At 39.9% G+C, this 23,967-nt stretch overlaps 2 protein-coding genes across 3 annotated transcripts in view; one reads left to right on the top strand and one right to left on the bottom strand.

Annotated features, from left to right (window-relative positions):
• Nucleotides 1-23,967, bottom strand: part of NUDT9 (nudix hydrolase 9) — a 94,108-nt gene that overhangs the window by 32,637 nt on the left and 37,504 nt on the right. Inside the window, exon 11 of one of the 2 annotated variants that reach the window (XM_073340642.1) lies at nucleotides 2,940-4,095. The exons of the other annotated variant lie outside the window; for it this stretch is intronic. The gene's annotated coding sequence lies outside the window, so the exon portion shown is untranslated. Of the gene's footprint in view, nucleotides 1-2,939; nucleotides 4,096-23,967 lie in introns of those variants that run through there. 2 annotated transcript variants of the gene reach the window in all.
• Nucleotides 1,405-9,643, top strand: SPARCL1 (SPARC like 1). The gene is made up of 6 exons (XM_073343176.1): nucleotides 1,405-1,865; nucleotides 1,921-2,171; nucleotides 3,983-4,119; nucleotides 6,185-6,333; nucleotides 6,946-7,094; nucleotides 9,588-9,643. The coding sequence occupies exons 1-6, from the start codon at nucleotides 1,405-1,407 to the stop codon at nucleotides 9,614-9,616; spliced, it is 1,176 nt and encodes a 391-aa protein (XP_073199277.1). The 3' UTR covers nucleotides 9,617-9,643.

Raw genomic sequence — 23,967 nt, 5'->3', positions numbered from 1 at the left:
CCAACCCTGCCTAGGCATACCTCCTACACTGAAGATTGCAAGAAGAAATAACTGAGTTGCTTACGTCAGCAGTACCTAGCCTGTTCTGTGCCAGGGTAATTTTCTCACAGCCCTTAGCAGCACCTTTACAGCCTTTATATGCAACAGGAATGATCCACAGGCGCTGTCACAAGGCCAGAATCAGCTCCACAGTATCTGCTATTGTTGGAACCTCTTGCACAGCTGCGCAAGAGTGGAGAGGAGTCTTCTTGTCGGCCTCTGCCCTGTGAGGCCAAGGAAAAGTCATTCACAGTCAGGCCACTGGCTGGCAATCCAGTTAGCTAATCCTCATCACAGGATAGAAAATGTTATTGTTTGCACATTGAGCAACCAAAGTGGGCTGTAAACACCCAACCAACGAGTGGTTTAAAAACTATTGATCAGTCAGTGATTTCACACATTCTTTCACCCACTTTCTCCACATAAAGACAAATGGCTGATTACAGGCCAGGGTGGACACTAACTCAGGGTTCGGTATCACGTCCTCTCCCATCTTATGCTGCATCCCTCACTCACACCGGCCATCTTTATTCATGTCAGCAGTCCCACTGATGTCACTGTGAGTATTCATGTGAGTCAGGCCGACTCAGGTATGGAAGAGTTGCAGGATCCAGCCTTGGCATAGTTTCATGTTGCCCAGTGTACCTGGTTCTGACTGGATGAAGTGCATGAAAGCATCATTGGCTTCATCTCAGCTCTTTATCTCCTCTATGTGGAGGATTTTACTGAGAAATGGCCATTACGGATTGATTGATCGATCGATTAATTAGCAGCACCATCATAGCAATGTCAAAAGAAGCCAAAAAGTATTTTTCCATTTTAAACTGAGCTGTATGATTACCACAAGAGCCCAGTGTTATATAATCCAGTCAAGCAGTGCCTGCTTTAGATTTAAGGAGAAAAACCCAAAATGTCTTCCCTTTTCAGAAACAAGGAAAAGATTTTTTATTGGTGTTTCTTTCTCTACCCCACAAGCAGAGATATTGTTACTATTTCATTTTGCTAGTCCAAAAATTTTAGCTGTTTATTCTGCTGTGCATAGCAGGGGCTCACTGTAGTCATAGCAATGGAAGAGTAGAGAGAGAGAGAGTGCCACTGGGCACTCAGAAGAGCTGGACTAACAATACAGCCCGTGAGCCCCCCCCAGGACCCAACCCTGTATTCTTAGAGGGTACTCTTAGAGCAGTATATGAACAGCAATGATGATTTATTCTCAATTCAGGGCAGCAGTGACAGGGAGGAGCACACATTGATGATGGATGATGAAGACAAGGATGAGTGTAGGACAGCTATCAATCAGGACAGAAACAGTAGTGAGCATCAAGTGAAAGTAGTCTAGGGCGTATTCACTTCCTTGCTCAGAACATGGGTGTAATGCTGGCTTCTGACAGTCAGGAGAATGTCTTTGAGAGAAGCAGCAGCCATCAATCTAACCGTGAGCATTATCAGTTCAAGAATGATGTTCAGAAAAGCAATACGGCTAGCGATGATCAGGAAAACCCAGGGCAGGGTCTCACAGTTGGTCAGGAACAAGACACATGGAAATATAATAAAAATCCCATTGGACTATTTGAAAACAACAGTGAAGGTGGTGAAGAAATGGAGGAGGACAAGGAGGAGGAGACAGAGAAATGGGCTGAAACTGGCTACCAAGACAGGAGGCAAAAAGCCCACGTGAAAATTCAAGAGGATCTCTACAGGAGTGAGCAGAATAAAGATAGCAGCCAATCTGATGCAATGCTGAGAGATGCCAGTCAGCCTCTCCAGATAATTAAGAGGCAGGATGAGGAATTTGAAGAGGCTGACCAAAAAGAAGAAGAGGAGGGATAATACCCCAGCACAGTCCCATAAATGAGAAGAGGTGACTATCTCACCAAAAAGTACTGAACAAGATCAGAATGCTGAATGGCAAAGCCAGGAGGATGAAGATAGGTTCCAAGATAGTACCCAGAGCATTAGTGACCACGAGGAAGTGGTGAAAAGACTGAATCCACAAAAAGCTGCTGCATGTATGGAGGCCAGCAATGTTGAGGACAACAGTGATGATAACAATGATGATGATTCTAATAACGATGCTGACAGTGATGAAGATGATTTCAACAAAAGCCAGAAGAAAGCAGCCTACCACAAGGGTGAATGAATTCAGAGTACTGATCACAGAAGCATCAGTTCTGAGGAGCTGGGGGAAGGAAAGGATGAAGATGAAAGTGTGGTGACGAATGAGACAGAGGATGACCAAAATGTCAACATTAAACACCTCATTCGCTTTGAACAAGATTATTATAGTCATGAGCCAGCCATTTCTGACAGTGAGGAACATGAGAAAATAACCAGCCTTGTGCAAAGGAGGGTGAACACAATGGAACCCGAAGATAATGTAAGTGTCTTTAAAAAGATGGGTGATAAAAAAGTAAAGCTGTAGCCCAACTTAAGTCCAAGAGAGTTCATAAATTACATAAACAGGGTTCTTTATCCAAATCTTCCTTTTCACATCAATGGGATATATTTCACCCTAGTTTACACAAGCAATCTTCAATTTGAACATTTACTTTAATGCTCTGATTGGACTAGTGGTACCAGAACACTATACATTTGTGTATTTCCAGTGGTTTTTGAGAGTCAGGTCTTCATTGTGAACATATATAGTGAATTTCAACCAGGATACCAATCTAACACCCGTCTGTAAAACGTCTGCTCTGTGCATCAGGCTTAAATCAATGTCCTAAAAAATAAGCCACTGCTGTTTACTAGATGTAAACATGTGGCTCAGAGAGAGAGAATGATTCGAAAAGGCATCTGCTGTCCCTCTCTTATTGCTCTGTGAATGCTTTGCAGTTTTTGTTGTTTACAATTTATTTTAAGATTAGACTGTCCTCATATTATATGTAACAATCCTTTATTTTCCCTGGTGTCTGTAGCATAAGATCATAGCTGATCCATTACAAGTTTTTATTATCGGTTAACTCTTGATACATTTGTATTCATCTATAAAGGAAGATATAGTCTAAGCACAAACAAATATTATACAGCTCCTGACAAGTGGTATGAGGACACTTGGTGTCACAAAGGTTGGGCACCTCTGATATAGACTCTTAGAGCCCCCCTCTTAACTTGTAGCCCAGTGGTTAGGATATTCACTAAGAGGTGGGTGACCACTGGTTTATGATCCCCATCCATCAGAGCAGGAGAAGGAATTTTATCTGGAATCTGCCACCACTCAGGTGACACTGGGCTCTGAGATACTTTGATGTGGGGCACCCTCCATCTCTCCTGTGGAAGCTGTTCCCACTTTGGAGCAGGGGGACTGGATCCTGGATCTCCCATGTGAGGGCTCTAACCACCAGGCTACACAGTTATTCCCATTGCTATTTTTTGCCATGCCAGCTAGATTAAAGCTAGTGCAGGTATGTCTACCCAAGCTGAAATCACACCTTCAACTGCAGTGTAGAAATACCCTATGACCCCGATCGCGTAAACACTATGTATATGCTCAACTTTAGACATAGGAGTCATCCTCTGAATAGGTCCTATGAAGTCAATGGGACTTCTCATATGCTTAAAATTAAGCATAGGTTTAAGCATTTGCAGAATTAAGCCAAAGACAGAAGGGGCAAATTTTTCAGGCAAAAATACTTATTGGTGCAATTCTGTGCTCATAATTATATTTGATGGTAGTTTAATTCACACAGACACCTAAGCAACTGTCTTACATAGATAATCAGGGAACTGGGCATCCAAGTAACCTAAAGTGTGATTGTAAATAGCTGCAAGCACAAAATTACAGTGGCATTCCCAATTTTACATCACAAAAATAGATGCCAATTTAAGGTTGAGCTGAAAATTTGCTTGTAAGACTCAGACTTTGCTTGGAGATGCTTGAATCTGGGGACTTAATGCACCTCTTGAATCCTTTGTGACTAGAATCCTTTGTGGTTTGTAACAGACATTCCTCCTTGCACAGACTATGAAGTGGACCAGTTCCCTCTCCGGATGAGAGACTGGCTCAAGAACATCCTCATGCAGCTCTATGAGCGTGATCTGGACAGATCTGGATTTCTATCTGACAAACAGAGGAGTAAAGTGAGTAATTAGTATCAAATAAAACACAGCTGCAGTCATGTCACTTGAGCTGGGCAAATCATGTGTGACACATAATTGACTTAATAAACATTGCCCCTTTTTTCTGTTAGCGAAATGTCTCCAGACAGTTTGGGATTTTTTGGGAATAATTCTTAGTCTGTGGATTGGTTGTGTGAAGTTCTTTGTGACTATTCAGTACATGAAATTCAGAATGTGAGCTGTATGTTTTCATTAGATACCCAGGTTACATGATACATTTCTCTTCCCCAGCTAAATAACTGTAACTCTTCCAAGTTTTTGGTGCAAAGTTCTTGATTTTTGGTGCAAATTCTCACTTTTACAAGTTCAAAATCTGCTTTCCATGAATAATCCCCAATATTTGCATCAATTTGTTCTTTCCAAAGAAATTCCTGCCATGATACTCAGAGCACATGACACAAAAGACTGGGCAAACACACTCAGTGCAAAAGTTAATTTAAAATTGGATTGAATAATCATGGGAAATTGTTTGTGGAACTCATCCAGATCTATACAGTAATAATTTACAATTAAACAAAACCAGTATTCATTAATGATACGTTTGAGAGCTATGAAATTGCAAGGTGCTGATGACATTCATCGTTCGTTAGAGATGGAGAGAGGTATTTCAACTATCCTGTATAATTGCATTGCTCTACCACTGGAGGTTACAGAGGATTAGTATGGGGTAAGGATGTTATTCCAGTGGGTCTATTCCAGTTCTATTAATGATATCATTGCACCATCTTCTGGCCGGTTAATGATTTATGCGACAAGAGTTGGTGGCCACCGTCTAGTTCCTAGTGGATAGGGGTCGTCATCACTAGAAGTGCCACCATAATTGGCAACCTTGCTGGCAGGCTCAACAGAGAAGCCAAGGATTAAACTGGTGCAAACACTGAGTTACTTTCTAGGTGTTTGCTCCTGCAAGATGCTGAACATCTCTTTCAAGGTGCTGCTGAGCACCTACAATTCTGAGTGAAAACTGGAGATACTCCACACCTTGTAGGATTCAGCTCTAAAACCATGGAGACTGTGGCCAGATTCTCAAACGCACTACTGCCACTTTGTGTTGCTCAGAAGGTGCAAAGTGGAGAGACGCTGGCCTTAGCTAGCCAATGGATGATTCCTGTTGCATAGGGGATACAACTTCATTGGCATACAACTGACAAGACTGGCAGAGCCATCTCCTGTGCCAGCTGCCCCCTTCCCCAACATATGACAGGTTTCAGAGTAACAGCCGTGTTAGTCTGTATTCGCAAAAAGAAAAGGAGTACTTGTGGCACCTTAGAGAAAAAAAGAAAAGGAGGACTTGTGGATGCATCCGATGAAGTGAGCTGTAGCTCACGAAAGCTCATGCTCAAATAAATTGGTTAGTCTCTAAGGTGCCACAAGTCCTCCTCTTCTTTTTTCCCCAACATAGTGGACGTGTCATGAGAGGAAAGTGAGTAGCCAGGGTTTAGCATTGCAGAACGCTGCTGTGCCTATTCACCACTAAGTTGCAGATCTTATACAGGTGAGATAAGTTAGATCAAGCTCCCAGTTGGGGCAGACTAGTGCGGGATTGAGGAGGCACCACCTGGTCCTTTCACTCTCTTCCCCCTCCACCCACTCAGCACGTATATACAGACTCTGTAAAGCTGCCATAAACGAGCAGTCAAAGATTCTCTGGTACAGGGGAATCTGATGCTGGTGGCTGAACTAGTACCCAGCAGACAGTACTGCGACATACAGCCACTTTATTTCCCAGCAACCCCTGTATCCTACACTGAGCGCCTGGACCTGAAGATCAGGTGCTAGGATTTCAGGTTCAGCTCAGATAAGTATCCAAAGCTTATCGGAAATACCCATCTTGCTTAGGTCTGAAAAAATGTGCTGGTAAACATGTAACGACAGGTTCTTTAGTGCAATTTCCAGCCACAAATACTGCAAAAGCACCTCTCTCGTGATATTTCAAAGATACGGGGGTGGAGAATGAGGATATGTGAATGTTATTCAGACTAGTTCTTCTGTCAGAAAACAACAATCAACTCCTTTATTGGTGTAGGTCAAGAAAATTTATCCGAATGAAAAACATCTGATGGCTGGAGATCATCCAGTTGAGCTTCTGTTACATGACTTTGAGAAAAACTATCATATGTACGTGTACCCAGTGCACTGGCAGTTTAGCCAGCTTGATCGGCACCCTGGTGACAGGTAGAAACTGTTTCTGTGCTCAGTTCTGATTCATTTTTTAAGTCATGATTGTTCTACTTTACTATGTATTTCAAAAAGTGCAACTATTCTCAATGGTATACATACTGGGCCAGATCCTCAGCTGGTGTAAATTGGCCTCTCTATCGTAACTTCTGTGGTGCATGTAAATGGGATCCTTCACCTCACAGACTTCCTCTGTATGATACTTGTCTGGTTTTACAAGGACACGGGATTTAGTCGCAAATACCCGCTACCCTCCCTAATTTCATAATAAATATATATATAGCACAATTATTGGATTACACAGAAAATATTAAGGGCCTAATCCTGGAACAAAAGCACCAAACTCACCTGGGTTGGATGTTAGTGAAGCTGTGAAAACAAGGGAGTAATCCACAGTGGTTTAGGCACCACTGACATATTATTGGCTTATTTGTAGTTTCAAAGCTTATATGAACAGAATTATCGCAATATTAAAGATATACCAGTTTGTTAAGATAGCTAATATTGGATATGCTTTTTATTATCTCCTTGTAACCTTGACATTCTTCACTGACCCTGATTTCTTACCTCCAGAAACAGAGATCATATGCTACCTTTACTTCCTGTCAGGTTATTGACGCACACAGAGCTTGCTCCTTTGCGAGCTTCTCTAGCTCCCATGGAACACTGCATCACTCGTTTTTTCCAGGAGCGAGATGCTGACAAGAATAAGCATGTCTCTTTGAAGGAGTGGTGCCATTGCTTTGGAATTAAAGAAGGTAAAGCCATAAGGCTGAAAGACAGATGGGTAGGGAGAACTGCTCCCTTCACTCTGGCCAGAACATCACGTTAGCTGTGTTCTGAAGTGAATGAAATGGCGTACAGGGATGATAGAACCTCACAAGATACAGCATTCTGTGTTGGTTCCAAAATCATGCAAAAGTTTTACATTAGGAGTAATTTCCAACTTATTTTCCAGTGGGTGAAATATCTAATCACATACACAGTGACCTAGCTTGTGCCATGCATGCAAGATCAGAGCAGCTCTATAGGTCTATATATAGACTATAGGTCAGAATCTTATTGATTTCCAATTTGTACCTATATAAACAAGAGAATTTGGCCTTTAAAGGCTGTTTAATGGTTGACTGTTCAACCCCATGCCCCACTCTTTAGATTCCAGTCCAGTAGCAGATGCCTGCAGAGGCACTCTTGCTTTGGTATCTGTATTTTGGGTATCTGCAGTTGGTCGCAGTCAGGCTAAATATTGGATGCTCACAGCCTGATTCTCCACTCACAATTCCTCTCCTGTTTTACACTGGTCCATTAACTTCCTGATTCACACTGATTTAAGTGAAAGAAGAATCAGGCCTAGAATCAGAATCTGGTGCTCCATAACACACACATTTACAGCATGGCTCACTTTGCATATAATGTCTTGTTGGTGTCTTCTTCATCTCCATACACCTCTCTAGGAAATCTATCAGTGTTCAGTCAAAAAAACCTGCTTATTTTGGACCCTGCCTATTTCCTGCTGCAATGGAACTGCACTCCATTCTTCTGAAACCATTGACAGTATGGTTACTTTTTCATGTCCCTTACCTACAGTTTGGTCTCACCCATCTTTTTTATAGAAGAGTTTTCCAAAACACTATGTGTTGTTTCTTTCTAAATAAGAATAAGGGGTTCATCTGAGTTATGAATAAATGTTTTCCATTTAGAAATGTTCAGAGACTGAGCCACCTGAGCTTCAGTATTAAAATACTGACAGGATATGAAACTCAAAGATCTTTTTGGCCAGATTCCACATTAGACAAAGATGGGCAGCAGGATGCAAAGATCAGAAATGAAAAGAAACTGGATACGTTGCCGCCTCCTGCCTCCCCCTCAAAATACGGAGAGTCATTTTTAAAAAAAAATACTAAAAGTAGCAGTGAGATGTACATGTAAAAAAAAAAACCAAACCTCTTTTCAGCAATAGCACTTGATTTTCCATAGGAGAAGCATAGTCATCTTTTAAAACTTGTCACAAACAGGTCCACAAACTCTTTGGGCCAGGTTCTCAGTTCCTGTTCCATGTGCTGCTCCAGAAAGCTGAAGGTTCCTCTGACATAGGGGACTCCCCATGTGAAATAAAGCCGAAGTAGATGGTTCTATACTATCCCCCTTTCTATGAAGGGGACATTCCCGTCCATGTCCTGAAATGGTGAGGGGAATGACTGGGGTCCCTTGTACTCTGGCAGTCTCCAAGTGGTGGAATGGTCTCAGTCCTACAGGTGTAATTTACAGTAGCCCTGAGACTGCTGTAAGTAATGCAGTGGGCCATTTCAGTCCCACATCAGCCTGAGGAAAAGAAAGCCAAGCCAACTTCCCCCCTTTCCTTGGTCCTGTATCAAGTGCAACTCGGCAAGACTCAGGGTCTTTTCTTCAGCACCTTCTAGACATGATCAGTGCAGGTTGATTGTTTTGGTCAAGTCTCAGAAAAAGCCTTGTGTAGTATTAATGTCATATCTATATGACTTCATGTCCTTGCAGGGAGAGGGATCCATATAACAAGTCTTTTCTGCTGCTAACTACTATGATCACATTATACTAAGAAGCCACTTCTATCTGGAACAGTAACCAGTTAAGCAGGAATAGCAATGTTACAGACTATTCCCTCATTTACAATATGATAGTAGGATTTCTGCTACAAAGAAGAAAATACCTGGGATTGAACGAATTTGTTCATACCCCTTTTAGCACCTCCCTGTTTTAGAAAGACTTATTGAGAGCTGGTTTTGAACAGAGCTTTACTTATCAATACACAGAGCTTTTTCTGTTCCTAAACTATTAGCAGCTGTTCCAATGACACCATTTACCAACCACAGTTCTGAGCAACAGGGGTGGGGATGAAGGTACTAAAGGAGTAATAGTCAATGGCATGTGCTGTTCCTAATGGTTCTGTTTGTCCTTTGTGGGTTGGGGTGTCCTTAGTGATTTTGAAAAGGCAAGAGATGATTACTGAACAACAAACACATTGGGAATATATTGCATAATGAGAAAGCAGCTTGATTAGAGAAGATATACGATGGATGACACCTCAATTTGATATGAGCATCTGTGTTTGTATAGAGGTGTGAATAAAATAGCCCAGCATCTGAGCCCTGTGAAACTTTAGAAAGAAAGTGCTGACTAGCTAATGATAACCCATTCATGATACAATCATGGGTCTTTCATATTAAAGGTTCAATCATGATGGCAACTTTTTTTCCTTCTTCTCTATTTCACAGAAGACGTGGATGAAAACCTCCTGTTTTGAACCTAGCAAGACAGAGTTCCAACACCCTGTCCTCGTACCAGTCAAATCTGTGAAGCCATTATATTTCCATGATACTGATAGATTAACATTTTTGAACAGAGAGCTTACATAAAGATTTTTGTAGATTGACAGGGTTACTCCCAAAGAAAAACAAACAAATAAAAATTCTAAATCAATGAACAGTAGCAGAATTAAAGAACTTCTTGCGTGACATGTCTAAACATTTGTTTCCTGCCTGGAGTTTAACAATCCATAATATCTCTCTGTACACACAATAGAAAGAATTGTGCACATGATAGAACTGTTCAGCATACCGTTCTTCAAGTCAACACATATAGTGTGAATTGTGTGGTATACTGCAGAAAACTAGAAATAAGACAACTTTATTTTATTGTCAATGTACTGTATTGCTAGTTTCTTAATATTCTAATAAAGAAAGCATGAAATAAAAGTGTGTTTGGATTTGCTATTTTTTTAAAACCTTGTTTAAAAGAACAGGCATCAGCACAAATGTTTAATTTAAGTATTATTTTAAACTAATCACGAGGTGAGAAGACAAAATATAGCATGCATTATGTTTCAAGTGACCTCTTTAAAAGTGTCATCACCATCACTTTAACTTTCTTCCTTAGAAGTTCAGCACCCCCAGAGGTGATCTGCCAGTTTTGGTCTGTACTGTACATTAACTCATGATATATATTTCTTTGACCAAGGTTAATAAAGCAGCAATCCTTACTGGGTTTTTTACCCTCCCTCATAAATGTAATAACTATAAAAGCCATTAAAACGTGGCCTGCCTATAAAACAAAAACACAACAAAGTGTGAGGGTAATTCCTCTGTTTTGCCTGCAATCAGCAAAAATATTTATTAAAAAAAAAGTAAGCAATAATCTGCCACCCCAAAAGGGTTCTTTTTGTCTTTCAAAACTTTTAAAAAAGTTGGTACCAGCTAACAAACAACCCAAAATACCATCTGTTGCACACAAAAAAAAAGTGTTTTGTCTTTTATCTTGTGTTGTTTGTCTTATTGCTAGCATTGTTATATATTATGTTACCAAAAAAAAACAACCTACTGCATTAACCAAAAAAAAAAGCATTTTAACTATATTTACAAAAACAATATTGCAAAAAGGCAAAAATCAAAAAATTCTCATGTAGCAAACACCATATTAAAAAAAATTGGTTTTAAAGCAAAAATTATAAATACTATAAACCTAAAGGTAATTAAAAATAAATTAAGTTCCTTGTCACAACTTCAAAATAGTCTCATGCACAAGCAGGCAAATACCACTATAAACTTAATACAAATAAATCTAAAAAAATCTTAAGCATAAAATATGTGGCGGTGGCTAAACACCACCTCCTCGCTGCTATATAAACAAAAAATACAATTAAAAAATAAAACTGTCTTAGCCATAAAATGTACTAAAATGCAAATTCTTAATTTAGCATCACTTAATGCTAAAGTGACACACAAAATGTTTTGGGTAAATCGAAAAATGTTCAGGTATTAACGCATCTTTTAAAACAATAAAAAAAATCCTTATTTAACACCTACAAATATTAATAAATGCAATATGTTTCCAGCATAATTAAGGCTAATTTGTTATTAGGTAAAATTATTATTAAAATTACTCACCAAAAATCTATAAAAAGAAAAATATAAAACGTAAGCCCACTCCCAAAATTAACCATAAAATCCTTTTGGCTACCCCGGGTTATAAATCAATAAACTAAAAAAAAAAAATTAAATACCCAAAAATGTACAAAATAAAGCCCTCAAAAATGGGTGTGCTTGAACCTACCTGTCACCACAAAACTATGTAGCAAAAATACCTCATTAAAAACATGTGCAAAACAAACTAAAAATGTAACGCGTTTTATACAACAAACAATGTGTATGTGTTACATCCGAAAAAACAGTATTTTAAAAAAAATACAAATATCAGTCAATAAATAAACGTAATGCCCGTGTATTATATACTAGCAATCACACATACTATCTACCAAAAATAAAAAAAGCACAAAGCACTATAACCACTGCCCCTGTTAATTTCTGTTACCCTTAGCCTAAATTAGAACAATCTAACTAAGCACTTGTTATCAAAAACAAAAATAACTCAATTTTTACAACATACACAAAAAAATATAAAAAAGCGTGTCGTTCAAATATTACATATAAATAAAAACATGCTAAAAATTGCTAAATCTAAAAAAAAACAAAAAAAACCTAACAGCCTATCACTGGTACAACGTTTTTAAAGGCTGGTCCCCAACCTTTAAAAGCATATTATCTATTATGTTTCACCCATTATTAATTGTGTTAATATTGTCCTGTGTTTGCTTGGTAAAAATGTGTTGTATGTGCTATTAAACACAAAAAAAGTTTGTTAAATTCCAACCACAAGTTCAAATTGTCTCAATATATTGCTATAAAACAATAGTATAAAATATGACCCACTCAAAATTGTTCTTGAGGGGCCAAAAGGGGGACATATAGAAATAAAATTTTATGTTTGTATTTTGTATAATTTAAAATAAAAAATAATAATGTAGCATGTATTGGTATGTATTGGTGTATAATTTAATCACATCCTGCCAGCCACCCTTTTTAAATAGCAAAAAGGAACAGCCTAATGGGCCATTTGGTAAAAATGCATCAGCCAGAATCTGTGTCTGGCTGATTTTAAGGCAGTAACAAATGTTTTAAGGTCATTACCTTATTGTAGCCATAGCAATTTTAAAATAAATTTTAAAATGCCATAATTGTTTTCTTGTGCAATGCAACATAATGTTCCTGTTTAAAATGTTCTGTGTAAATTAATTCTGTTTTATATGTAAATAAAAAATATATGGGTAAAAAAAAAGTATAAAAGCTATCACTAAACCGAATATACACACATACACACAAACACAAATGCAAGGGCACCATAAGGCTGCAACACACCTCTAATAAAATGTCCAAAAAAGGCAAATTAACAACTTTAAAAATAAAACAAGCACCTATCAATAAAAAACAAAATAACTGTAATAAAAAATAAAAAAAAAACAATTTAAAAAAAAACCAAGCACTCATCAAACAACAATTAATTACAGCATAACGGTGCAAAACTCATTGGTCCCAATAAAAAAAAAATCACTACATAAACAGGGTGCCTTGCCATAAAACTTTGGGTTCATCCTGCCAAGACTTCCTCAAAGCATCGTGTCGTAACTGACAGAACCCGGCTCCTTCCTACCCATGATCAACCTAGCTGGCCACTAGATTGATCCAGACTCTGAACTGGTAACTATAACACCAACTGGCAGAACAGAGAGTGAGTGAGTGAGTGAGTGAGTGCGTGTGTGTGTGGTGTAATTAAATGCATATGCTAATTGTTGTATTTTCAATAAACATGGTGTATTGCCTTTCCCCTAAAAAAAATCTTGTGTGCTTCTTATAAGCATATTACTTTTACAGAGCACATTGCCTATGCTATTCCCATGAAGGAGGATCCCTTCCATGGGACTCTTAGCTTGAAATCTCTTATAGAGGATATAATTTTCTGTCTGTATTTTTGTTTCTGTCTGACCACAGTATACCATTACTTGTCTGCTCTTTCCACTGCTATGAGTCACCTAACCAGCTTCAGTGAATTAGAGGCATAGTTTGTTGACACTTTTATGAAATAATTATACATAAAGGATCTATCCTGCTCTCTAAAGCAGCTAAATCCTCCTACCACCACCACTCCATCCCACACCAAACGCTGTAACCCACACCTGGTGGAAGGGGGAGATTTATAGAGGTTATGAGGAAGGAAGCCTCCTGTAACCTTCCAGGTCACAAGGAGGTAGTACAAATAGCTTCATGGCCCCTCTATAGCCCCAAAGGTGCAGAACATCTGAACAGAAAGAGGGCACTGTGACACAAAAATTGGGGGAGTGGTAAACAATGAAGAGGACAGGTCACTGATACAGAGCGAGCCGGATCGCTCGGTAAGCTGGGCGCAAGCAAACAATGTGTGTTTTAATATGGCTAAATAGGCTAGGTAGGCGATACTTACAGGAGGGATGAGTCTATCCCAGGAAACTGAAAAAAGATTTCGGGGTTGTGGTGGATAATCAGCCGAACATGAGCTCCTAGTGTGACGACGTAGCCAAAAGGGCTAATGCAATCCTTGGATGCATAAAAAGAGGAATCCCGGGTAGGAATAGAAATGTTATTTTACTTCTGTATTTGGCACTGGTGCAACCACTGCTGGAACACTGTGTCGAGTTCTAGTATCCACAATTCAAGAAGAATGTTGAAAAATTGGAAAAGGTTCAGAGAAGAGCCACAAGAATGATTAAAGGGTTACAGTGATAGCCTCATGTAGCTCAATCTATTTAGCTTAACAAAGAGAAGATTAAGGGGTGACTTGATTACCATCTATACGTAGCTACATGGGAAACAAATATTTGACAATGGGCTCAGAGAAAGGTATAATGCGCCAGTGGCTGGAAGTTGAAGCTAGACAAATTCAGACTGGAAATAAGGTGGACGTTTTTAACAGTGAAGGTAATTAACCTGTAAAAACTTGCAGGGCTGGAACCTGGGAGGTTCTGTGATGCTGAGGGCCCTGCATTGCCGCAGCAGGCTAAGGCTGGGCTCCCATAGGAGGACTCTGTGAGGCTGGGCTTGGCAGGAAGTACAGCCCAGCAGGACCTGAGTGGCACTCTCTCGCAGCCCACTGATTGGCTGGTACCAGTACTTAAATCAGGAAGCCATGATAGGAAGCTGTGTGTGCCTGCCTGTCTATGCTCCAGACCCGATATTTCGGCTTCTGACCCTAGTTTGTCCTTAGCTTTGCTCTTCAATTACTATCTGTAATCTGGTGCCTGACCCTGATCTCCTCGTAACCTGACCCTACCCGATGTCTGACTCTCAGTTTGCCCTCTGTTCTGACTTAGACTCTGACCTCCCAGTATCTCCAACCACTAGGTCTGAACACCCTTGTCCCAGTCATGACATAACCAACTTTACTGGATTGCCCAAACATTTAGTACAAACCCCTTTGGGGTTACTGAAACCAGTGTATGATAGAACAGCCCTGAGGCTACTCTAAGTTCTCAATGGGACCAGCCCAGCACCTGATTATGCCACCTTTGCAGTTTCCCTTGGCTCATCCCCTGACCAAACTGCACTGGGAACAGATGGACCAGTCTTGAGAGGATCTGGTCCCATGACTCCAAAATGAGTGGGATGAGATTGTGCTACAACACTTGAGACCCTTTTTGACCCAAAACACCCAACCAACCCATAAATAAATATTAAAAACAAAATAAACTGAAATAAATCAGTCTAAAGGGGGAAAAAGGTAAATTAATGAAATCTAAAAAGAGTCAAAAACAAAATCTTGTCCTATGCAGAGATTTTAGTCCACCGGGGAGAAGAGCCAGAGACCCTGTGAAGTCTACAGAGGACTACACTATCGCTATCTACTTTACATGGAAGGCACTCCGATATTTTGGCAATAGACAGCAGTTTAAAACTAAGGATAGACAGACAGATTAAAGAGGCTTATCCACAGCACACTTGACTTTCCGATTGATTATAATCATTTCAACATTAATTCTTAACAGGCGGTGAGGTAAAAAATCCAACGTTTTGATCTGTACTGAGCCTACCAAATCATCTTTAATAAAAACTTTCTAAAATGGCTTTGTATAATTACTACGTTCCCCACTCTCAACTGTCTACTCAATTACAAGCTTCAAAATCACTTGCATTCCATTAAGCTCTATGTCCTTCACAGAAATGTCTAGTCATGATAAATGCAACTAGAAGTACATTTTCACATAGATGGGGTCTGATTCTGTTTCCACTCCACTTTCACACCAGTGTAACCCTGCTGACTTCAATATGGTAACTCCAGAGTTAGAATCAGGTCCTGATCTCTACACTACGCCTAATATCAGAATAATCATTAATTCTCATTATAATATTTTTAATATATTCCAGCATATATTTCACTTCCTGTCCTATCAGAGTTAGGTATAAATTCTACTTCAATTAATCAAAAACTGGAAAGCAGGGGTGGGATTTTCAAATTGTTCAGTATTGGCCCAACTCTGTTCCTATTGGAGTCAGTTGCCTCACTCCACTCCAACTGAAGTCAACGTATGTTGGCCAGTGCTTAATTTGTGCCAGGGCTTGCCAGGGCTGAGCCCGGGAACTTCTGGTCTTGGCAGTTCATTGCCCTGGCACCTCTGGTCTTGCCCCAACAGTTATGAAAGTAAAGAATTGCTTGAGCCCCAGCACCACTTTCATTACAATTAAGCACTGTGGTGCTTCAGAGGAAAGCAAAGTTACGTTCATGCTGAGTGCTTTTGAAAATCCCACCCCGAGTGATAGTTCCCCTCCTCAGAATAGTTTTTGGTTTGTTCATTTATTAAAACTATTTATTTTTAACTATTGAATTCAACCAATACATAATTTCTCTTCATCTATCAAGAAAGATACAAGTCCAAGCAAATGCTAAGGTTGTGAGGATTTTTTAAAATATATGTACATTCATATGTAACCCTTCTGCCAGGTGAAGCCAGCAGCAACAAGGACCAGGTTCAGTATCTAGGGATTCCTTTTCACCAATACAACACAAAACCAGCTCGAGCCCCCACCCACTGACCTGGGACAATTACATACCATCCCCTGGGCACCTCTAAGAGGCAATATTTCCCCTCTTCCAAGCACAGAGTCTGTGTGTAGCAAAAACTTTTAATAAAAGGAGGGAATTAACTCAGCATTAATTTGGGAAAACGCTGCAACTAGAGCTCATAAACACAAACCATGAGCAAAAGACCCATCCCCAAGTAAGTTGGGCAGTGTCCTTTTCCCCTCAGGGTCTTACGTCCAGCAACCCAAAAGTTCCTTTAACAAGCCCATCCTTTCTCTGTACTCCACTCACAGTTGCTGCCCTTGGCCAGTGCAGCCCCAGAGTTCAGAGGTTCATCTGCAGAGTTTACCTCCCACCCTGTGTGGAAGACGGGGGGGGGGGGCACCAAGGAGGCACCTTACATCCTGCACTACTCAGGCACTTGCTCGTTGCCCCAATGGCCAATTGCTACACCTCTGCGGGGACCTGCTAGCCACTTGCCACACCTCTCCACCAGCCGCCCTGCTGGTCACACCTCTCTGCCAGCCACCCTGCTAGCCCCTCGCCAAGATGTCTTCAGGGCCCCCCACCACTTAACACAGCTCTCAATGATTTCAGCTGTTAGTGGGGGAGCCTCACGGCTGGTGCACACTGGGCAGTCTCTTGCAACAGAGACACAGTCCCAAAGTACGTCTAATACTTAGACCTAGGTATCAGTGATTTCAGCTCTGCAGGGTGTAACAAGACTCTAAATTCAGTCTAAATTAGCTCTTTTATTATACCATGGAGAGAGGAAGAGTCAAATGGTGTCTACGACCTTTAAACAGGGCCCACACCACCAGGTACAAGTACCTGTCCACACCCTCTCTCAACTCCTTGGGCTTTGGAGCCTATGTCCCCTGCCTAGCGGGTGCTGTTCAGTTGAGGGTGAGTCCCTCCATTGTGGTATGCCAGGTACAGTTCTGCTGCCCTCGGTTCGCACAAGGATAGCAACCCTTTATTACTCCTGCCCCAATAACAAGGAGACTGGGGAATCCAACACCAGCCACAAGTGATCATTTGGGCAAGCAGTCCCATCATGCTGAGCACCTAGGCAGGGTGGCTGTACCCGTGCAAGCGAGATCAGCTTCTGAAGTCTTTTTCCATAAGTCAGAACACACCAATACTGAGAACATCATAAAACATGCTGTGCATGCAATAACCTCTGCATGCATTTCCTTTACCAGCCCTTTAACATGCTCCAGTGTGAGTCTCTGGGATTTCTGTAATCTTAACAGTTGACAAGAAATTAAACTAACTCTCCAACAGGTATTAAGAATTTGTGATTCATGGTGAACTGTGGTTTTCTGATTAAAGCCAAGGCATTAGAAACAGCATTTAAATACTAGCCAGGCACATGCAGACTTCACTGGGACAAGCTGATTTCTTGAGTGTTGCAGTGATCACCCTGCCAGGCCAAGGTAATGCAAGTATTATCGTCTAATGGGATGAGTTTAAATAATCATTAGACATTAATTTTATATGTAGGATCTCAATGGGCATTAGATGGGAGGAGGAAAGGATGGTAACATTAGAAAAAGCTTCAGAAGTAAAGAGAAGGAACAGAAATAATGAGAAACAAATAGCAGAAAATCTCAATGAAAATTAAACATTCCTCCGCCCCCCCCCCACCAAAAAATATAAATGATGCAATAGACAAAGAATGACTGGTTCTGGTGCACGAGGTGAAGAGGTTCAGAACCTCTGGATGAGCATTAGCACATTTACAATAGCATACGGGAGACTGCCATCCCACAAATTAAATATGAGTAACCTGTAGTAAAGTTGACAAGTCAGCAAGCTTACAAGCGGGACAGTTGGATTTAACTTAACTAAGAGCTCTTACCTCATTGACTCAGCTAATGTTTTCAAAAGTGACTAGCAATTCTGAGTACATAAATTTATGCGTTGAGATGCCTTAAAGGGGCCTGATTTTCAAAAAGTGCTAAGAACTCACCCTCTGAAAATCAGGACTTAAGGTGTCTCACGCTGGGCATCCATAATCACTAGTCACTTTTGAAAACCTTGGCTCCTGTTTCTTGCTAGTTTCCAGTTGTTCAGGGAAGTGATAGAACTGTGGCATTATTAGCCACACACATCACATCTCTGTCGCTCTAAAAGCAGACAAAGAAAGAGATCTATGTAACATTAATCTATGAGCATAAAGGAAGTAAGCAAGAAAATCAGCCAGTCCTTTTAGATTTGGGAGATATTCCAAAATGTTGGAAACTGGCAATTATCTATAACTCCAATATTCTGGATAGGAACCAACATGACAAAAGGAATCATAGGTCAGAGAGTTTAACTAGATTCAGGGCCATTTGTGGAGAAAAGTTAAAGAACATCTGCAACAACGCAGTTTGATTAACTTACACATCGGAGCTCTTTGAAGGTATTATTGCCACAATATCTGAGGGAAATTCAGGGGATGCAGTATGTGTGAATTTTCAGAAAGCACTGGACCAGATCTTAAATTAGTGATGATGATGAATATGTAAAAGGTCTAAATTTAGGGCGAGGTCCTGTGAGATACTTTGTGCCAGCCACCAGGGGCTCTGTGTGCTCAAGTCTCAATTGAGGCGACGTTGACAGCACTCAGTGCCTTGCAGTGGATGACTTTCCAATTAATTTCCCTCAACTACTGTGGCAATAATATCCGCAGAGAACGCCCACATTTTACTAGTCACACTGAGCTTTTTCAGATGTTAGTGTGTCCTTTCTACATTTTCCACAGGCCCTGCTGGAGGCTCTAAAACGGTCAGTCAGGGTCAGGGCTTGAATATAGTGCAGTTACACAGGAGAAGCATGCCTTAAAAATTGCAAAGTGTGGACCAATGCCAAGTTACTCACTCTTATAAATTTTGCTAAGGAATTTAACATTGTAAGTAGTAGTCTGGGTAGGGTTTAAGTTAACTCTGCTCAAATAATTTAAAATAATGCTTAACCCTTAATATAGCTCTTTTCATTTTTAAATTGCAGAGCATTTGTTATCATATGTTAGCCCCACTTTACAGATGGGGAAACCAAGGGACAGGGATTACGTGACTTGCTCAAGGTCACACAGCAAGACACAGGCAGAAATATGACAGAACTCACGTTGCCTGATTCCATATTCTGGTGCCCTACTCACAGGACAGCATCCTCTTCTCCTTTCTCCAAAACTACTGAGTCACACTTATTTATTTCTAATCTCCATTTTCATTGGTTACTCCACCAGAATGAGATTTCTATTTCTCTCCTGTGTTCTGAGCATGGCCATTGCTGTACCAGTCCCTGTCAGTAGTGAACACGCAGCTATACAAATATTGGACGACTAGAAATGGAAACTATGTTGCTTCTCATTATTGGAAGAACTTCCTTAAAATACATTTTTTTCTAAACCTGATAGATGGTAAAGAAATAGTTTCTTATGTTATTCCTCTTCTACATCAAAGCTTTACCAACAACAAACAAATAGATCACAAGCACCAGCAAGGAAACCTCCCCCATGGGTCATCAGCACTGCAGATTTCACCTTTCAGGAAGCAGGTTTCCTGATGTACAAGGGTGAATTCCACTGAAGTTCCAATGAGTTCCTCTTTTAAAATGTCTCTCCTTTGCTGTTCGACATGTGGAACTTTAATTAAAGCTAGAAGGGTGTACTTTGTAATTATTTTATAAGTATTGGGATGAAAGGTGCTCTACGTAAGGGTAAGATTTAATGATATCTTCTTTTGTTTTCCAAAGCTGGATGAGAGTGATAGAAGTGCCAGTGGAGAGGTAAACCTCCTGCTTATTGTTAACTTTCTGCATTTAATTTCTTAGTTTTAAAATGGACTCAAAACTATTTATAATCCTGAGTCTGAATTTACTGACATTGACAATGCTTTGTATTTTCCACTGTGGCGTAGGAATCACCCAAGGTTTCCATCGCAGTTTCCTTCACAAGCAGCGCCATTTCCTCCACAACAGTTTCCTTCATTTCAACTGCCTCTTCGGGTAATGTAATCATTAGCGGTGGATGAGGCGGAAAAGACTCACTAACTTCAGAGAGAAAAAAGCTCTAATTACAGAATATCAGAGCACTCTCTGATTGACAGGTTACCATCAAGATATTTTTTCAACATGTTTATTCTTATTTTTCAAGCTTTTGGAAGTTTGTAGAGAAATCTAATTCTACAACAACCCAAGCCCAAACCTAATCTGGATCCCAGTACCTTCTCCTTGTCCCGTCTCAGCCTTATAATAGGAGGCAAAATAATTACCATTACAGTTATACACGACTATGACATTATCTCAGGATCACCATCAAATGGAGCTCACACAGCAGTGGTGACAATTACTTTTTGAGTTGGGACATGGGGTGCATCCTGGTTGTTTAGTAATAACTGTATCTGTGGATAATAATGTCAGAGGCCTTTCAAATAATTTCCATTGGTGTGAGAGTTCCTTTCCACAGTGCCTAAGATAATTCTAGGAGGTCCTTTCGTTAGTCCCAAAAGTGGTAACAGAAAGCAACCTCACGTTGTTATACTGAAATTTTACTTGCATATTTACATTTTAAACGAAAGAAAACACTAACGGCATGAGCTGTGAAACTCTTGAAAGGTAAGGTACTGGGGGAAGAGTCTGAACTCATATGCATCTGTTGTAAATCCAGTGTTACTCTGGATTTAACCTGGTGAAACTGAGACCATGTCTACACTACACAGCTTTCAGTGACATGGCTGTGCCACCGCAGCCGTGCTGCTAAAAGGCGCACAGTGTAGCCGGTATTTGTTGGCAGGAGAGGCTCTCCTGCCGACAAAAAACTTCCAACCCCACAAAGCACTGTTCACACTGGTGCTTGTCGTTGACAAAACTTTTGTCTTTTGGGAGTGGGAGGAGGGGTTTAACACCTCTGAATGACAAAAGTTGTGTCTTTCATTTGCCAGGGTAGACAAAGCCTTAGATAGATACATCACAGTAGTTTCTGATTTTGAAAAGCTTGAAAGCTTATGCCCAAATAAATTTGTTAGTCTCTAAAGTGCCACAAGGACTCCTCCTTGTTTTTGCTGATACAGACTAACATGAAACCTACAATAATTATAATACTCATACCACTAGATGGCACTGCAGCTTCAGACAAGTCAACACAAGCCTGGTCCAAGCACAAGTCCTCTGGAGAATCTAGTTGATGACACACACACCCCTGTAACTCAGCATAGATGAGGATAAATACATTAAAGACTGAGACACTCATATGCTTCAGGAATGGGGGCCATATAAGTACCCCAGACAACAGAGGCAGTGTTTCCTGATATCATCTCTGGCTGAACATTTAATGGATAAGCAATGTGGCTGTGAGTTCCAATTGCTATGAGGACCATAAATTTGAATTTCCTGACTTGTCAGTATTACATTAGCTATTCAATTTTTAATGAAAAGGAGGGAGGGGAGGCAAAGGTTCACAAATCCCACACTGAAAGAAAGGCAACTCTATATTATTACATATTTGTTTTATAACAGCAGTGAGGGGCCCCAGTCTTGGATCATACACGCCTATCTGCATGTTCATACAGCATGAGATATTCAAATATGCACCATATATTTGCGGAAATCTCATTAGGCAAAAATAGGTATCCTACTTTTGCCATAATAATCTAGTTAAACTATGCTGGGACCAAAGTTTAAGCAAAATGATCACTTAAACCGGAACCAAATGAAATCTTAAATCTCAATGAAGAAACAGTGATAAAAGTATCATTAAACATTTTCAAATTATGATTATTAGTACTATTTAAAAACAATTATTTAATGTTTTTTATAATTTTTCCCTCTGTCAGGCCCTATTTATATCCCTGTTCTATATGATCCAGCTCAGGTAACTTTTCTTTTTAATACCTTCACTTTAAAATGAACCTAAAACACTAGAAACATATAATAAACTAGAGCAAACAATTAAAAAGAAAATACTCTAGTTGAACTTAAGTACCAATTCACCCATTCATCTCTTTACTGTATTAAATGGTCCCACAGCAAATTTACATTATTTGCAGAACTAGGCTGACACTATACATTCAGAGGGCCTTAAATATCAAGTTGAAAGGCATTTCAACAATATTGAAAATGCATTAGCATAGGATTTTAAAAATGCCTAACAGACTTAGATACCCAAATGCCATCACAGTTCAATGGTAGTTAGGCTCCTAATTTCCTTGGTTCCTGTGAAAACTCCAGCCGAGATAGAGAGGGATGAATTCAAGCCTGCTGTAAACCCACTGAAGCTAATGGAATTGTGTCCTCTCACACCAGGTCAGAATTTGACTTTGAGGTAATAATAGCTTGAGTGTTCTATCAACAGCCACCAAGCCCAGAGAATGAATTCAGCTATGTTGCTCCTCTGGAGTCATCTATTCTTATTCAAAATATAGATTACTATAGCTTTTAAACATTTCCTTTAGAACTTTTACACTTAACTGTCATAAGAACATATGGAATTATCTGCCCACAGGGGAAGTTTCTCTATAACCCCAGGAGTATAGATTTGTTTAGACCTGAGACATGAGAGTTTGTTCGCCTTGTACAATATGTTTTACTCTCACATAACCATGAATGTGTTCCTTAGCCGTATAAATGTCCAATCCTTCTATGAATCCTGTTAAGCTTTTTGTCTCAATTATATGTAGTAATGATGAGTCCTACAGGCTATTTCCTTTTATCTGATTTAAATTTGCTGCATTTCAGTTTTTCTTGTGAATGGGTACTCCTGCTTACCCTATCTATAACCTTCAGAAATTCATAAATATTAGGCCTGAAGGGACATATTAATCATCTAGTCTGACTTCCTGCATAACACAGGCCAGAGGGGTTCCCCTCATGCTAGTTACACACAAAGGAGTTAACTTTACTTCTAACACTTCCGAATTTCTGAATGCTTGACTTTGCAACCTTAATGTTCCTTTAATGTAGGGTTTCTTAACACATATTATATGAATTGTATAAAATAGCATACTTAAAATTTTGTATACAAGTATAATACAAACAACAGAGACACCATCTGTTTTTTCTTTAATGCTGAAGCATACCCTGCATATATATTGCTCATCCACAATCAAAGCAGATTAAACAGATATATTGTGTTAACTTTGTACTTATTTATCCTGAAATGGAATTAACACAGGAGGAATTCTGCCGGCATGGATCTGATTGCAGGGTTAGGTCCATAGTATGTATGTAAAAGAAGGGAAGGTATTGAATTAAAACCAACTGACTTTTAGAATTCCTGCCCCTGCCCCAGCAGCTTGCCTTTCTCTTTTAACCAGACAGGAGTGGTAAATGCAATCTGCTTTATATCTTACACCTACCACATTAGTGTTACATCTGTCTCGCTAATGCTTGAATGGGGAGTAGCTACATATGGTTGGGCTGCTTTTTGTATTCTCCATGGCTAACATATGCAACAGAATGTAGTTGGCACATTCAGAAATAAAAATTGAGTCAATTACCTCAGTGCCAGAAAGGAGAGAAAAGAATACAGCAATGCCAGTTCCACTGACCAAACAAAACATCCCACATCAAAATATTGACACTGGAATTTAAATCAAGATCCTGCTGCTCACCTTGTGCCATGGTTCTCAACCACGGTATGCTTACCCCTGAGGGTATGCACAGATTTTCCAGCAGATACATCAACTCATCTAGCTTTTGCCTAGTTTTAAAACAGGCTACATAAAA

This window comes from Lepidochelys kempii, chromosome 4 (genome assembly GCF_965140265.1).
Source record: "Lepidochelys kempii isolate rLepKem1 chromosome 4, rLepKem1.hap2, whole genome shotgun sequence".
Lineage (NCBI taxonomy): Eukaryota > Metazoa > Chordata > Testudines > Cheloniidae > Lepidochelys > Lepidochelys kempii.
The sequence above is the reverse complement of the archived record's forward strand: the minus strand, read 5'-3'. Positions and strand labels throughout refer to the sequence as shown.

Bases quoted from the DNA above. Each gene is read 5' to 3' on its own strand.
- SPARCL1 (XM_073343176.1), top strand. From the start codon at position 1,405: ATGGGTGTAATGCTGGCTTCTGACAGTCAGGAGAATGTCTTTGAGAGA. The intron at 4,120-6,184 runs GTGAGTAATTAG...TTATTGGTGTAG, and splicing joins CTGACAAACAGAGGAGTAAA to GTCAAGAAAATTTATCCGAA. The intron at 7,095-9,587 runs GTAAAGCCATAA...TCTATTTCACAG, and splicing joins TTGCTTTGGAATTAAAGAAG to AAGACGTGGATGAAAACCTC.